General features: G+C 37.6%; 1 protein-coding gene across 2 annotated transcripts in view; it reads right to left on the bottom strand.

Moving 5' to 3' along the window:
- Positions 1 to 218: 218 nt before the first annotated feature.
- prkd1 (protein kinase D1) overlaps positions 219 to 15,219 on the bottom strand; it is a 33,874-nt gene continuing 18,873 nt past the window's right edge. For both annotated transcript variants that reach the window (XM_032547756.1, XM_032547755.1), the window contains exons 13-21: positions 13,452 to 13,504; positions 11,760 to 11,832; positions 9,425 to 9,531; positions 7,377 to 7,538; positions 6,429 to 6,527; positions 5,510 to 5,670; positions 5,270 to 5,376; positions 2,609 to 2,694; positions 219 to 1,420 (exon numbers count right to left, since the gene is read on the bottom strand). In XM_032547756.1, coding sequence (XP_032403647.1) covers positions 1,190 to 1,420; positions 2,609 to 2,694; positions 5,270 to 5,376; positions 5,510 to 5,670; positions 6,429 to 6,527; positions 7,377 to 7,538; positions 9,425 to 9,531; positions 11,760 to 11,832; positions 13,452 to 13,504 — 1,079 coding nt within the window. In that variant the 3' untranslated portion in view covers positions 219 to 1,189. The remainder of the gene's footprint in view (positions 1,421 to 2,608; positions 2,695 to 5,269; positions 5,377 to 5,509; positions 5,671 to 6,428; positions 6,528 to 7,376; positions 7,539 to 9,424; positions 9,532 to 11,759; positions 11,833 to 13,451; positions 13,505 to 15,219) is intronic.

The following is a 15,219-nucleotide window of genomic DNA, read 5'->3' on the forward strand; positions in this document are numbered from 1 at the left end:
CCTCGCCTGTGGCGGCGCTGCACCAAGAACTACTGAAGGAAAACTTCTGAAGAAGACACTGAGTACAACGTACTTGTTCAGGAAATGTAAACCACAATGGAGTGCCATCAGATTTTAGTGTTTGTAGTATATTTCTCTTTATCTCTAGACTCGCGTTTGTTTTGGTTGTCTTTACCCAGAATCCTATGTGCTATCGTCTGCTTCTTTCGACATCCACATATGCATTCAAACCTCACCACAGTTCCCTTCTACTGAGTCAAAGCTTTGACAGAGTTTGCTTTTTTGGTCTACATCAGTTTTATTATGCATTCACACTTCTGCAAATAAACCGGACTTTCTAAACAAGACTGGAGTTTGATCAAAGCAGATTGAACAGGACTGGTGTGAACGCACCCTTAGAAATAGTTTTGGACCCCGGACTGGAAAAACCCCCAAAAACAATAAATATGTTTGATCTGTTCTTGAATATGTTCAGATCATGGCAGGATGGGTTGCATCTTAAGACATCAGGAGGGTTAACAAAAAAAAAAGAAAAAAAAGCTCACAGAACATTTAAGAGTGACAATAAACTGAAATCTGTAAGGGAGATTTTGTTTTCAGTCTGATATGTTGAGAAGCTTGAGGTCATGTACTTCCTATTTCTTATTCATTTCTCCATCTCTGATACTGTTAACTAGAAAGATATAAAGAAGGTATATCTATTATAATTTTTATTTTGAGTTTACTCAAAAACAATCATGAGACCTTCAATTCTAATGAGCTGCCTCCTTCAAAGGGTCACAGCCGATTAGAACCTGAACTTCATATAAGCCATGGGGGGAAACCAGAAACAGAAGCAAGCTAAAGCTTAAGTTTAGCATCTCTAATAAGAGCAACATGTATGTTTTAGGAATGTAGGCAGAAGCAGAAATCAGATACAAGAAAAGCTACTGGAAAGACATGCAAACTCCACACAGAAAGCCTCCAGTCAGTGTTTGACAGGAACAGGAACATTTAACTTGGAGGTGTCAGCGCACACTGCCGGTGTGCAGATTAGTAAACCTGTAGCTGTTTTCATAGAAAAGAAGCCGATTTGAATGAAATGAAATGTAATACCTGCTTGAAAAATATTTGTAAATGTTCAATACTGCTCCTCCAGAAAAAGTTCAAACTTCCTTCTTCTGATTTGTGTTACTTCGCGACGCTGTCCTCAGAGTTCACTGACCCTCTCACTGAGGGTCTCCAGCTCCTCCTCCTGCTCATGGTAGCGCTCCATCCCTGGATCAACATCGTTCAGAGGACCATTCATGAAATTCGAGGGGTAGTCAAGGCCGCTGAGCTGAGCATGATGGAGCCAACGAAGGTCATCGCTCTCGTGGGTGATGTACCGCTCATTCATTCGACCCTCTAAATTCCTCAGGTCCAGCCACATCTGATAATCCTAGAGAGAAAACACAAACACACCTTAAGATTAAATGATTTAAAACTAATTTGATCTTTTGTCATAGTACAATTAAATATCAATGGGTGGAATAAAAATCAATATTTTTGTGTATTAGAGGAAATAGTAGTAAATGTGATGAGATGGAAAGATGAAGAATGCACTTTGATGAATTTTGGTAAACGTTCGATGGATAGAGACTGTTCACTGTTTTTTTTTTGATAATATCAGAGAGGAAAATGAGTTCATTTTATACAAATAAAGTTGTTCAGGTTAAAGTGTCATTTCCACACTTCTGTGAGTTAGAAATAAATATTTTGGAATGTCAAAGAAAAAAACCCCAACAACAATAAAGTCATAACTGACACATAACAGGCTTGCTGGACTATCTGGGCTATTAATGGTATGTTGTTTTGTGGTTTAAGTTAAGAGGTTGTTAGTTACAAGGTCTCAATTCAAGATGAGGTGACTCATTGGTATTTTCTCCCTTTTTTAAAGCAGTCAGAGGTTTCACTTTGTAGCAGAAATATGTGACTTTTATAAAAATATGTTTACATACTTATTAAAACTGCCTCTGGGTGTTTTACTTTGAATATGACATGAACTGTTTTCATGTAAAAGCTTAATGATCTGATTTTCTACAACATATCTAAAAAGTTACATCACATTATCAACTGCATACTTTTTTTAAACATCAAATAGAAATAAATAAATAAAGATAACACTAAATAACACAAAAACATTGTGGACAAGTGTAATTTGTATTTCTATCACCAAAACCAATTCACACAATTCTACAATCCTTATGAAAATGGGTCTGCAGGTAAAACAGACACACAAACTGTCCACTAGTTGATTATATTAGGCTCTGTATTATGCAGAGCAGCTCTTCTTCTGTTCATTGAAAACTTGTCATGTTATTAGAAAAATGTGTTTCATAAAAGCTTTGTTTAGTGTGTTGTAAACTCAGTGTAGTACCAAGGTAAGATGAAACATTTATTTTACAGTTCAGCTATTTTCTTTTGAAGTTTTTAATTGGACAATTTGAAACAATATAGCATGTTACATATAATTAAACTCACCCATAAACACACACTAACACCCAAACAAAAAATACAGAACAATAACAACCCCATCCATTTTTTTTGTTAAATGATCACTGTAAAAGTTTTGAAATGTGTTTCCTACCTGTAACCAGGGGTGACTGAGAGTCTTGTCCACACTGTACCTCTTCCTCATCTTCACCTGCAGGAGGTTGTTGATCAGGTCGATTGCTGCAAGGAGGAGAAGTAAGCAACAGAACCAGTAAAGAAAGTAAAGATGGTTGTCAGTTTTTTGTTTTTCTGTCTCAAGCTGGAGTGTTTTTCTTCACTGTGTCGAATAAGAAGTTCATTTACAAAGCAAGACAAAAAAGCTTCAGTCTTTCTTATCGACAATTGGTAAATCCAGAGCAAGAGAACAACTGTGTGCACGTTTTCCAGTGATTGTAAAGTTCCTGTTTCACATGTTTTGCTTTGCATTGAAACACTTTAGAAAGGAAATGAACAACTTAAATAATAATAGGGCATACTCAAGCATGATTGACATCACTAACACCCTCTTCCTGACTGTGATTGGTTGTTTCTGACCAGGAGCAGTGCATTTCTGAAGATGGCAGTAGAACTACAGGGAGGAGGAGCTTGACTTTTTTCATAAGTTATCTTTCTCATCATATACTGTCATGACATACTGACAGTTTTAAAGTGTCACTGATACGATAAAACTACTGACATGATTTAAAAAGATCAACTACTGCGGTTTCTTTCTGTTTACACAGAAGCTTTTAATAAATATCTCTCACAGAATACTATAAATGCAGAGTGTTGCTGTTTTTGTCTGTGGGAACTATTATGTGCCATGTTGTGACATAATCAGGGTAAGTCAAACCTTAAACAACTAAATACACAGGCTAAATACACAAGAAAGCTGTGAGGATTTCGGCACAGATTTGAGAGATTTATCAGTTTGGAGGAAGAAACTCAGATGGAGAGATGAAGAAGATGGAGCTGCTTCTACTGAAGGACTGCAACAATGTTTATTGAGGCTTGTTGTTCAGGAAACAATGATGACTCCAATGTTTCTGGGGAGGAAGGATCCGACGGTGGAGGTTTAGAGCTGAATATCTGTTGCCTCCAAATCACTGAATGCCAATATGCACATAATTATTACTCTTCTTTTATTCTGAGGTTTCTACATTTATTACAAGAAACTTTATGAAAGTGTTTTCTTCTTGAATTTGATGGTTAAATGATTTATTTTGGATTTTTAGCAGGTATTTTACAGTCGAGAGGTTGAGTTAATGTGTCAAAATGCTGAAAAATGCTGAAACTAATAATGAAATCCTGACTAATTTAATAGGCTCTGCATGCAGGTAACTGACCTAAATGTTATTTCATTTAATTATACAAAAAGTTTAACTTTCACCTTCTTTTATTTCCGTCTATAAGTTGTAATGTTGTGTGGGCAGCAGTCTTTCTTTAACCTGATATTTGGACATGCAGATCTATTGTTCGAAGACTTTCTCCTGACATTTAATCTGGAGGAGCATTGCCTGCATTTACTTCTAAACAGCACCTTAAGTCACTCTGTCAGGATGAGGGGGAGGATGGAGAAGTGCTCGGGGTTTCTGGCTGAGGAGCGAGTGAGTCACTTATAAAACAGTCTCAGTGTCAACTTGACAACTTCAGTTAACAAACAGCGTGGACACAGGTAGAAACATCGACATGAGTCACCGAGCCGCCCGGAGAGGCTGCAGCAGACTTTACAGACATGGTGAACAATAGCAGGGCGAGGCTGGATTAGTTAGCTGTAAAGTGTGTCCAAGAACATGACTGCAGTTTTTTTCTCTTTTGGTAGTCTGCTAGCATGTTGCTATAATAACTGGTGGGTTTCAGGTGGGTGATGTGAACCTTAAAGCTGAAGTATGAAACTTTTATAATTTTTTATATATATTTGTTGAAACTGTCACTTTGTCATGACAGTATAATCTGTGGAAAAAAATGTAGCTCCTCTGCCTACTCCAAGTGCTAAGAGAAAGAACCATTCAGAGCCAGGAGGCAGGTTGTAGCGCTGCCAATCACCCTCTGTGTGGCGCTGCACACCCCTCTCTCCTCTTTCCCTTCTTGCTCTCTGCTGCCCTGCAGCTAGCATAGCATGTTGTGAATGTTAAGGTTAGTTAGCATAGCCCATGATGGTGGCAGATAAACGGTATTACTGTGATGATGAGTTGTTTCTCCTTCATTGCCACATTTAGAGTAGATGAGGGTGATTTACAGCGCTAAGCCCCTCCTACTGGCTCTGATTGGTTGTTTTTGGTGGCCATGGTTAGTTTCTTCAGACTGCTCTAGCAGATCAGAGGTGAGGTGAAGGAGAGCCATCTTTTCACAGATTATCTGTCTCATAACATGATGACAGTTTCAATAAATATGTAAAAAACATGTTTTATAAAAGTTACATTCTTCAGCTTTTAGGTGTGATAACAAACACATCTAAAACAATTAAAATATGATGAAAATTTTAAATATTTTCTGCGATTAAATCTCATACACTATATAGATTTATTCATGAAATTTTTTTCTACCTGTCTGAAGTTAAATCTCACTAATTCTGAATTCGTATTTCATACCTTCTGATTTTCTCAGTAGTTTTTATTCTGATGTTATGTCACCTTTCTTTCAAACCTGGTTCCAGTGAGCTCAGGTTTCGTTTTCTTTTTGGTTTTTTATTGAAAATTTTATGGAAAATAAACTGTGGTATGGTGAACCTGACGTCCAGCCTAAACCACTAAAGAGGTTCTGTAGAATCACATACCTTCCTGGGAGACTTTCTTCCACGGGTGTGGAGGGTACATGAAGGCAGCATTCTGGATTTGATCATTAATATCTTCATCTTCATTGAAAGGGAATGTCCCACTTAAACTGCAGATACACGATATAGTTACAATGCAAAATATTGCTATGATGAGAAATATATTCTTTCTGTAAATATGCATCTTTCTCAATCCAAACATGAATTCGACCATTGATCACGAGTCATTTTTCTGATGCCTACCTGACGTAGATGATGACTCCCACCGACCACATGTCCAGAGAACGATTGTAGCCTTTGTTTCTCAGGACTTCAGGAGCAAGGTATGCTGGTGTGCCAACCACTGAGCGCCGGAAAGACTTCTCACCAATGATCCGAGCAAATCCAAAGTCACAAAGTTTTACCTGCAGCACAAATGAGAGGAGGGTGGTCTGACAAACCCCCACTGCTCAGCAATTCCCTTCCCTGCTGGCAAGTGACTGGGCATAATGGGTGTTTTCCAGTCTCTGTCCCAAACACAGTGGCATGACATGAAGCCTGGACTTCTGGACAAGTTTCCATATGCACATAAAGTATTTATTTAATACTTTAACCCATCAAAATGCAAACTTGATAAAAAGGTTGGTTTTCTGGCACTGACCTGGTTTTAGAAAAAAATCTTAGACTTTCAGAAATGTTTGCGGGATGTTATTTGGTGTAGCTATTGTGAAAGAAACATTCAGTTAAAAGAGGACAAGAAGCATTTCCTCTCAACATTTTACAATACATGTCTCTGTTTTCATTAGTCCTTTAACTAAGAAGGATTTCTTTCTCAGGAAACATGGAGACCATACCTGAAGACGTCTTCTAAAATTAAAGAAGCTAAGAAGATAACTTAATCTGATAACTTAATAACTTAAAGATAACTTAATGTGGTTTGGCATTAATAATAATAATAATAATAATGCCAAACCACAACAAGAAGACTACACTTTGAATATATAGCTATGCACCATTTTTATTTAAGCTTGCAAAACAAAGACAGTGTTATTTATTGTTGCCTTCATGTATTTTCCAGTCATCATTCACATTAAGACTGTAAAACAGCATTTAATTTAGCTAATTAAGTTAAGGTTAAATGCAGCCCAGCCATAATCTGTACTCATATATGCACACAGATTACCTGAGGAAAAGAGTCTGCAGAAGCCAGAAGCACATTTTCAGGCTTCAGATCACAGTGGACGATGTTCTTGAAGTGGAGATGCCGCAGAGCCACCAGGATCTGATGAAGAAGCAGAACACAGAGAAAGAGCATCACAAGAACCAGCTGGAAGACTCTGAGGGAACTCCAGAACCAGAGCCCTCTCAACCGGCTTTTCTGCAAGTGTTTGCTTTATTTTTGCATCGGATTCACATAGAAGATTGTATCCATAAAATTCCTAAATCCTGTCCACAGAGGCTTTAACTGTGAACATCTCCACTGCTTATATGTTGTGTGACGACAGACAAAAGGCTGACTTTCTAACATCTTTCTGTTCCAAATAAACTCGATGGAGAAAACAATGTCAAATAATCTAATTTGAGACAGATTATTGTAAAAATAATAAATTATTTTTATTCTTGGTCAAGATGATGTGGCTTTCAGACCAAATGTTGCCAAAACTCCCCCAGAAATCTGCAGGTTTACCTCTGGAGCTAAAAAGTAGGAGGATATTGTGACAGTGCACAACGCAGACAGCAGAGTGGGCGTTACGGAAAAGCTATTTCCACACTGACTGTTTGCCTTTTGCTCTATCTGGAGCATTATGATACCTGCCTCTATTGGCTGAGCGTCAGCGCACCGCAGACTGATTTCAACACTTTCAACTTTTGCTAGCGCCACCTAGCTGCATGGACTGCCTGTAATAATAACGATTGGTTCAGAGAGCTCACTGTAGTCAGTGCTGCTTTCAGCCCGAAAGGCGCATAGCACATCTTTGGTCTGTTTGTATTGGAAATACTCAAGAAATCTTCCCGTTGATTTGTGGATTTTCTAATACTGAAGTTGAATGACTGTCTTTATTTCATAAAGTTTAGTTAAGTAACTTCAAGCTCATGATTATGGGTAATGCTGATTATAGTAAAGTATTACCTGTGTGACTAGGAACTTGGTGATTCTCTCTGGTAACCGACCTTTCTCACTGGACAGGATCATCTCAAGCATGTCTCCATGGAGCTTCTCCATCACCACAAACACTCGCTCCGGTGTCTCAAACATGCACTCTAAGTTGACCACGCCTGGGTGGTGCAAACTCTGACGGAAAAGAAGACAAATTAGATTCATCTCCACTTGGGCAATAACAATCAACAATTTTTCAACTTCAAATGAGAGTTTATACCAATAGTTTCTTCACCTTCAGTGTGCATACATGTTTATGAAACAGTAATAATGCATAATGGAATGGGAAAGTTCCCTGGGTTTCTGGAACTCGCACCAAACTTCCATAGGAATGTTTTGCTGGTTCCTTGTCATGGTGGTGATTTATGCAGCATTAGTCTTGATTGTATTAGCGTCTGATCCACAATTCTCTAAGTCTGAATTTGAAACAGGGCAGAGTATTCTGACTAACAGGCCAACACCATGATCCCATCATGCTCACACTGACCGGCAGCGCATAAAGAATGTTGACTAAATGTCACTTTAGAGACAACAGGCACCGTGATCTATGGTAGGGCTGGTTTATAAAACAATATTGAGCAACAGAAAATATGTCAGATAGAGTGTTGATAATATCTTTGAACTCAGATCCAGAACCACAGCATTCTGGGGCTTGTAGGCAGAGGAAATGCTTTAATTGCTCAACCTCTCACTGCCAGCTATAGGTTGGCATCAGCTAACTCACTCTTTGCTAAGCTAGTAAAACCTGCTGAGTAGCATGAGCACTACCAGTTTCATGATGTGCCATCATGCTTCAGCATGTTTAACTCCTCAGTGGTCTATGTGTTTTCAAAGTGGATGTCCACCAGAAATGCAAAGGTAAGTTTCTAAGACTGAGTATGCTCACTGACATGCAAGGGAAGCTGCTCAGCAGGAAACTGCAGTCACATTGAACTGTTTTGTAATGTGACACCAAGGTGTTAATGTTGAAAGTCAGCACAGAGTATGACACAGCATGACTGCCGCTGTCTGTGCAGTGCCAACAGTTGTGTGGTGGCTGCCCTGGTGGAAACGGAGCTAGACGCCCAACCCGTGCACCAAGCCTGCTAGTTTCCCTGCAGATTGTGGGAAATGAAGAAATATAGAATGAGGAAATATAGGCAGTCTGCCTCAACTACAAAACCTCAGGTAGAAGGTGCAGCGTGTGTGGAGTCTGTGGAGTTTACACAATACAGACAGCTTAGGAGGAAAGTGTAAATAAAAGAAGAAAGGTCACCACCACCAGTTTGACAGTATTTATGAAATGCTTATATCATGATATGTTTTTCAGCCATATCACCCAGCCCTGCTCTATGGGTCCTGTGACTGCTTTGGTTTTACCAAAAAAGATCTTATCATGCAACTGCAACAAAAGAACCAGACTCTCCAATTCAGTAAATGCTGCACCATGCTGTGGCCCTTCCCACACAGGTCATGGTAGGTTGGCATCTTCTGCTCTTTGGGCCAGGGCTCCCAGTTTGGAGAAATGCACAATAGTTATAGTGGAGCTTGATGAAGCACATAAACTACAATTTGCTGGTTGCTGGGAGACCAATGAAAGTTTTAAATCTTAAGAGTGTGTTTTAATTGAAATATTTACCTGTCAAATACAGGACCTAGCATTTTATTTACTATTGATAAAGTAAACAGGAGAAGAAATTGGAGGAAAAAAATATGCTGGTGTTTCTTTTACTTACTTCTTTCTTTTACTTTCCATTTATGCATTATCTTCAGTTATTGCTGCCATCACCTTTATGTTCTGTTCTTTTTCTCTAAAGAAGACCAGGTGTTGCTGTGTTTAACTGAGTCTGCTTCCTTGACAAAGATTTTGAAGGAGCTACTTCTTTATATGTAGCCAGACCGCTAATGCTAATGAAGACAGATTTTGACCAGTTCCAGCGATTACCAGGGCAGATGTTAGTGTCAGTTTTTTTTGTTTTTTTTTATTTTAACATTTTTTTTAGTGTCAGGTTTGAACAGCCATCGTGTGTTCGTGAGGTTACCTGCAAGATGGCCACCTCATTGCGCAGTTGGCTCTCCTGCTTAGTAGGGAAACGAAGTTTATCAATTATTTTGATGGCAACATCTCGACCAGACTTCCGATGTTTACCTGCAACAAATATAACAATAACTTTTGGAAACATTTAAACAGAAATTAAGCACTTTCAGTTTTGTTGGCTAATACTGGTAGTGCAGAAATATAGTATATATTTGAGAAGGTTACAGTGACACCAGGGGAGATTTTAGTTTTAGACCTTCAGGGATTCTCAGCAAGTAACTGATATGGACTCTTTATCGAAACAACGGCTAAACAATGTTTCACATCACTTTATTATCTTTTGAGAGATGCCTGTCTCTTTTCCAATCAGAAACAAACTGGTTGAATGAAATATTTAAAAATTTTAATTGGCCAAGGGTATGAATAAATTTGACCTTCAACGTATAATAACAGTTTAAGGAAAATCCTCACATATATCTCTAAAGGTGAGATAATGTTCAGTCCTATACAACATGGTCTCTAGGTATTTCACTTTTAGTTTCTACAGGTCAAACAGTTAGTTAGTCAACCAAAAAAAAAAACTAAACAAAAAAGAGTGTTTGTCGGATCATGGAAAGGACTTTGTTAGGTGAATTATTTCTCCTGTGTTTCAAAAGGTGACATCAAAGTTATAAATCATTTTTCTGTTACTAGGGAAACAATTTTATCCTGCTATCAAGGATAAAATCAGGTTTCACTACATGAGTAGGTGGCATTAAACAGGGTAAGTTGGTCACCTGTCTAGCCTACAGACTGTAATAATAGCTAATTCATGCCAATAACCTGCCCACATTAAGCACTGTGAACACCCAACATGGGCAACACTTAACACAGGGGTGGGCAATTCATTTAGCATTTTATATTATAGCACTCTAAGACCCAGTGTTGTAATGTTACAAAATCATGTTTTTTGTTTGCCACGCAGACTTAGAGACTGAACCTTATTGTTCAGTCGAGTGCTTATGGTAAGAAATTTGGAACTCAATTCTCAGAATATGGTAACAACTTAAAAAACCTTAAGTTGTGACTTGCTCAGATCTTGACTGAGCAAGATCTCTGAGATCTCTGTGATTCACTGGACCAGAATAATCAAAAAGAACCAAAACATATTTTTCAATTTTGGAGTAATTATTACAATGTCAGTTGGTGCAACACTTGAAAAATGGAGCATGTTTTATGTGTTGTAATATTACAGAGTTGGGACAGCATGGCAGTCCATGTTGCGCTGAAAGTGCACAAAGTTAAGTGTGGTCTAAATAGATATATTGTAACAGTTCAAGTACAATCATGTTCTCTCCATCCTGATGATAATCAGAGCTCAATGCCCTAAATTTGTTTTTACAATTTCAAACAGTACATGAGAGGCCAGCAACACCCATTGGGCTTCCAAGTGTGGGTGACAACTGGCATATCTGGTATCATGATGTGTGAGTTTGATGTGAGCCATGGTAACACGTCTACCAATGATATTCATAATTTGCCTCATGATAATCAATCAATGAGGCGAATTAAACATTCAGTTGTTCAGTTGTTATTCCGACAATGACTATCCATAACTTATGCAAAATTTTGCCATATAATACACCCATTGTTGTGATATCACATTTTCAAAAAACATAAAAAAAACCCTCTGAAAACATCATATTTTCTCCTCCAAATTCATTTAGATCTGACAGAAAATCCAACCCGACCCAACCTTGTGTCCAGTCCGATCTAACCTGATTAACTGACTCTAATTAGACTTTTGAGTGAAGTAAACCTGACATATTATTGTAACCTGATAGTTTAACTTAAAGACCTCTGCTCTCTGCTGGCCAAACTGTCCTGTTTTTAGCTAAACATCTTCCAGCTCCATTTTGTCGCTTACTGTAATCGCAGGGTGAATCAAGTGCAAATCTTCTGGGATGTGAGATTGTTAGGAGTGAAGCAGTGCAGAGCCGCAGTGCGCTACACTTGTTACAGTATGATTTTATTTTTTTCTTTCTGTCTTTCTTTCTGCATTTCTTTCTTTTCTTCTTTCGTCCTGTCTTTCTTTTTCACTGAAAGCTTCACATTCATACAGACAGCTAACTTCCAAAGAAACTTATACAGTATGTCAAGTAAATTTTGGTATTGTTCAAACAGTTGATTTTTAATACATTTAATCATTTAAAATGCTCTAATAATTTTACAAACAGTTAGCTGTAACAGAATAAGATCCTAACAAATTTGATTAAGCTACTTCTTTGCAGTGGAAACAATTACTTGAACTATACACCTTAAATAATAACAGCAAGGGTTTGGATGAATGTGTAACTCACCTCCATAAACAATACCAAACTGTCCAGAGCCAAGAACTTCATCTGGAAAAATCTGATAAACTGAATTGATGTCCTGGAGAAAAAAGTTTGAATACAAGATCAGTAGCAGATTGGATAGCATTAAAGTGTTGATTAAACTTTAATTTTTCTAAACCAATTTAATCTACAGTATGTATGTACTGCAAAAGCAATAAAAAACATAAATGAGACAGATTTCAAAATTGGTAAATTTGTTAATATAATATTAACAGTAACTATCAATGATGATCAATAAGTATCAATAACAGAATAAGAAAAAAGCAAAAAAAAAAAAGTAAATGTAATTTGTCTACAAAAAACATTGCACTTATACATATAAGTGTTCATATAGAAAAACTAAAGAAATATGTCAAAATTAGTGAGTTCGGTGTCAATAACAATCTTAAATTGACAAAATTATGTATATACATGTGAAACTGGCAGAAAATCAATCAAATCAAAAACCACAGTCACATTCTGTTTACCAGGTGGGGGTGTTGGAGAGGACAGGGTTGGGTCACTGGGGTTGCAGAGGTTTGGACGGTTACCATGGGATCGGTTTGTTTAATTGCTGCTAATCTGGCTTTAGTTTTAATTGCTCATCCCCAGACATGGAGCTCTGCGTCAGTTCATTTGAACTGATTGTTATGTCACACATAATGCTAGAATTACTGATTATTTAACCTGATTTTGTATTATATTTAGGTTAAATCTATAAGTAAGCCTGACTGCAGAGAACACTGAACATTGCTCCCAAGTTGGTACTTTGCTCCAGGCGTTCTGTACCTGCTGCTTTCATTTACTCGTGTGTTTGGCAGATCATTTTGTAAACTGGTCACTGTTGCTTTGGTCCTATTAATGGAGGAATGATCAGAATCTCAGATGCCATTTGCCTTTGCATCTGAGCACTGAGCATAATGGCGGAAAGGATTTTAAATGCGTTCTGTGTATTGTGAGGAATCCATACTATTTTGTGATATTGGGTCTTACCCCTGAGCTGCAACGACAACATCACCAAACTTGACTCAGATTTTAAGAAGTTCAACAATTTCACATGTTAACAAATTAAGCAAAAGTTGTTTTAAATAAAGAGAGCTTCCCGGATTTAGGAATGGATCCAGGACTGGACTGGAGCCTGGAGACAGCGCTGTGCCTTACAGCGTGTCACAACACAGCATCACAGATCAATATCAGCTTTGAGTCTGAAACTAGAAAATATTTCCTGCTTCTGCTGTTCATAATCGCTGTCATTTCATCCCCGGTTCACAGAAAGCCTAATATCACACCTCAGGCAAAGACGACAGGAATACAATATTATAAACCTCATCCTCCTCCTCCTCATAGTTTGTGGTCTAATTACCATAGTCTCTATGGAAACCATGTAGCTGAGTGAGTAATCACAGTAATCTCCATTTGATGTGCTTGATACTTGCTCACCTTGGAGATGGTAAGGGTGCATGTCTGCATGGAAACATGACATGATGTTCTTGGCAGCTTGCAAGCTTTTTTCTTTTAATATATATTTCAGTTACATAAACCCATGCTGACACAACGGCAAAAATATGAAAAGTGTCAGTGGAAGCAAAAAGCATAATTGATTCAAATCCATCAACTCTGTAACCTTGCAAACGCTTGCGTGTGTGTGTGTGTGTGTGTGTGTGTGAGTCTTCTTACCACATTTTCCTGGATCTGAGAGTTGGAGACTGAAATACTGATGGAAATTTCCTCTGTTGATCAGAAACAAAGATGATCAGAACAGAAATGGAGCCAAACTGTCACACTGAGTCATTATCAAAGAAAATTCAGTTCTTGGTGCAACTTATCAGTCAAAAAGGAAAGAATAACCTTGTAACTCAACTCTTAAATGTTAAAACTGTTGTTTCCCATTTCCTCTGGCAGTGATCTGATGTTAAATCAATATTTTAATCTGTTTAAGTCATATACCTGAAGCCTGTAGATGACTGTTTTAGTTCAACAAGCAACCTCGGTCTGACTCTTTGGAAGGATTAGTCATGAACAGTTTGACGTCACAAAAGCTTTAAATATCTCTGATGGGCTTTGAGTGGGCATTGTCAGTCTAAGGAGAGCAAAGACCCTGCAGGGAGATTCAGCTTGAACAAAAACTGTTGTATCTAAGTCATTTACCACGGAGATGATTTTCTATTTTTGCAGGCTCTACAGTGGTACAATATTTTACCTCCGATGCATTCACATGAAGAGTCCTTTATTTATTCTACAAGGACTTTCTCAAACTTCAGTCTGTCATTTCAGTTCAAGTAGAATAAAAGATGAATTTACATTGAGAGTTAAATTGAGAAAACATTCCATGTTCAGTAATCAGTGTTTGGTTCGTTGTTGGGTTTCGAATCAACGTCTTTAGATTTTCAGTTTTTTAAAGCTAAATGTAAAAATGTAAAATCAGACTAATTTAAAATCCACAGGGTTTGATTTTTTGCTTCAGTCATTAACAATTTGAAATAAAATCATACAATTATCAGTTTGTTCCTGTGATATCATCAGCTGCTCCTGAAATGGGTCGACTCCTTCTACAGACAAACAGGATAAGACTGGTGCTGTCTCTAAAGTGTGAAATGAAAAAGTCATGCGCCTGGAGATCAGGTCATGACTTCAGGCCAGAAATCAGAATGTCCAGAAAATGTCCCAGAAATATACAGCTCCACTTCACTTTTACCTTTAAAGTGACAAAAATTGTGGCCCTCATTTTAGTTTTCCAAAAATACTCCACCTGATTATTTGTGTATTATTGTTTTATTTTGAAATGGTAGTAGCGAACACTACACAGATTTGCAGTACAAATTACATATTTTCAATTTTCAATTGATTAGTTTTCAGAAGCAGCGTTTTTATCTAAATGTGTTCCTAATTTCACTGCCTTTAAAAAAGAGACATTATGACTAATACTTTAGACCTGGTGTTTATGAGTTTTCTTTCACACACAGCCCTGTTAAGGTAGCAGCAGCCTATAACTCTGGTTGTGTGATGCAACATACTGCAAACAAATCATCATCACAATGTTAGTATTTACAGTCAAAATATTCCAAAGCTATTAACGAAGTGTCAAAAATTTCTGCTTTTCTTGCATACATTGTGTTCTACCAGTTTTATTGATTCTTAATGCTTTAAATACACTCAACTGGTAACCATGAAGGTGTTCACAGAGTACTGGAAGTGTTGAATGGTGAACGTGAACTTAATCCAGATGATATCATCAAAAGCAGCACTGTGCATTATGCACTGGCTTTTCTATCTAATTAAAATTGATACATTTTTGTTAGAGATAATTGTGTATTGGTTTGTTTTTCTTACTTGTCCATATGTTGAGGTTTAAGTAAATGTTGCACAGGGTGAGCTCTGCTGGACACACACATTATTGCTGTAGACTGACGGGCTCCTAGCTGGTCAAAATGACCTTTTCAGAGTG

This window comes from Xiphophorus hellerii, chromosome 19, assembly GCF_003331165.1.
Source record: "Xiphophorus hellerii strain 12219 chromosome 19, Xiphophorus_hellerii-4.1, whole genome shotgun sequence".
Classification (NCBI taxonomy): domain Eukaryota; kingdom Metazoa; phylum Chordata; class Actinopteri; order Cyprinodontiformes; family Poeciliidae; genus Xiphophorus; species Xiphophorus hellerii.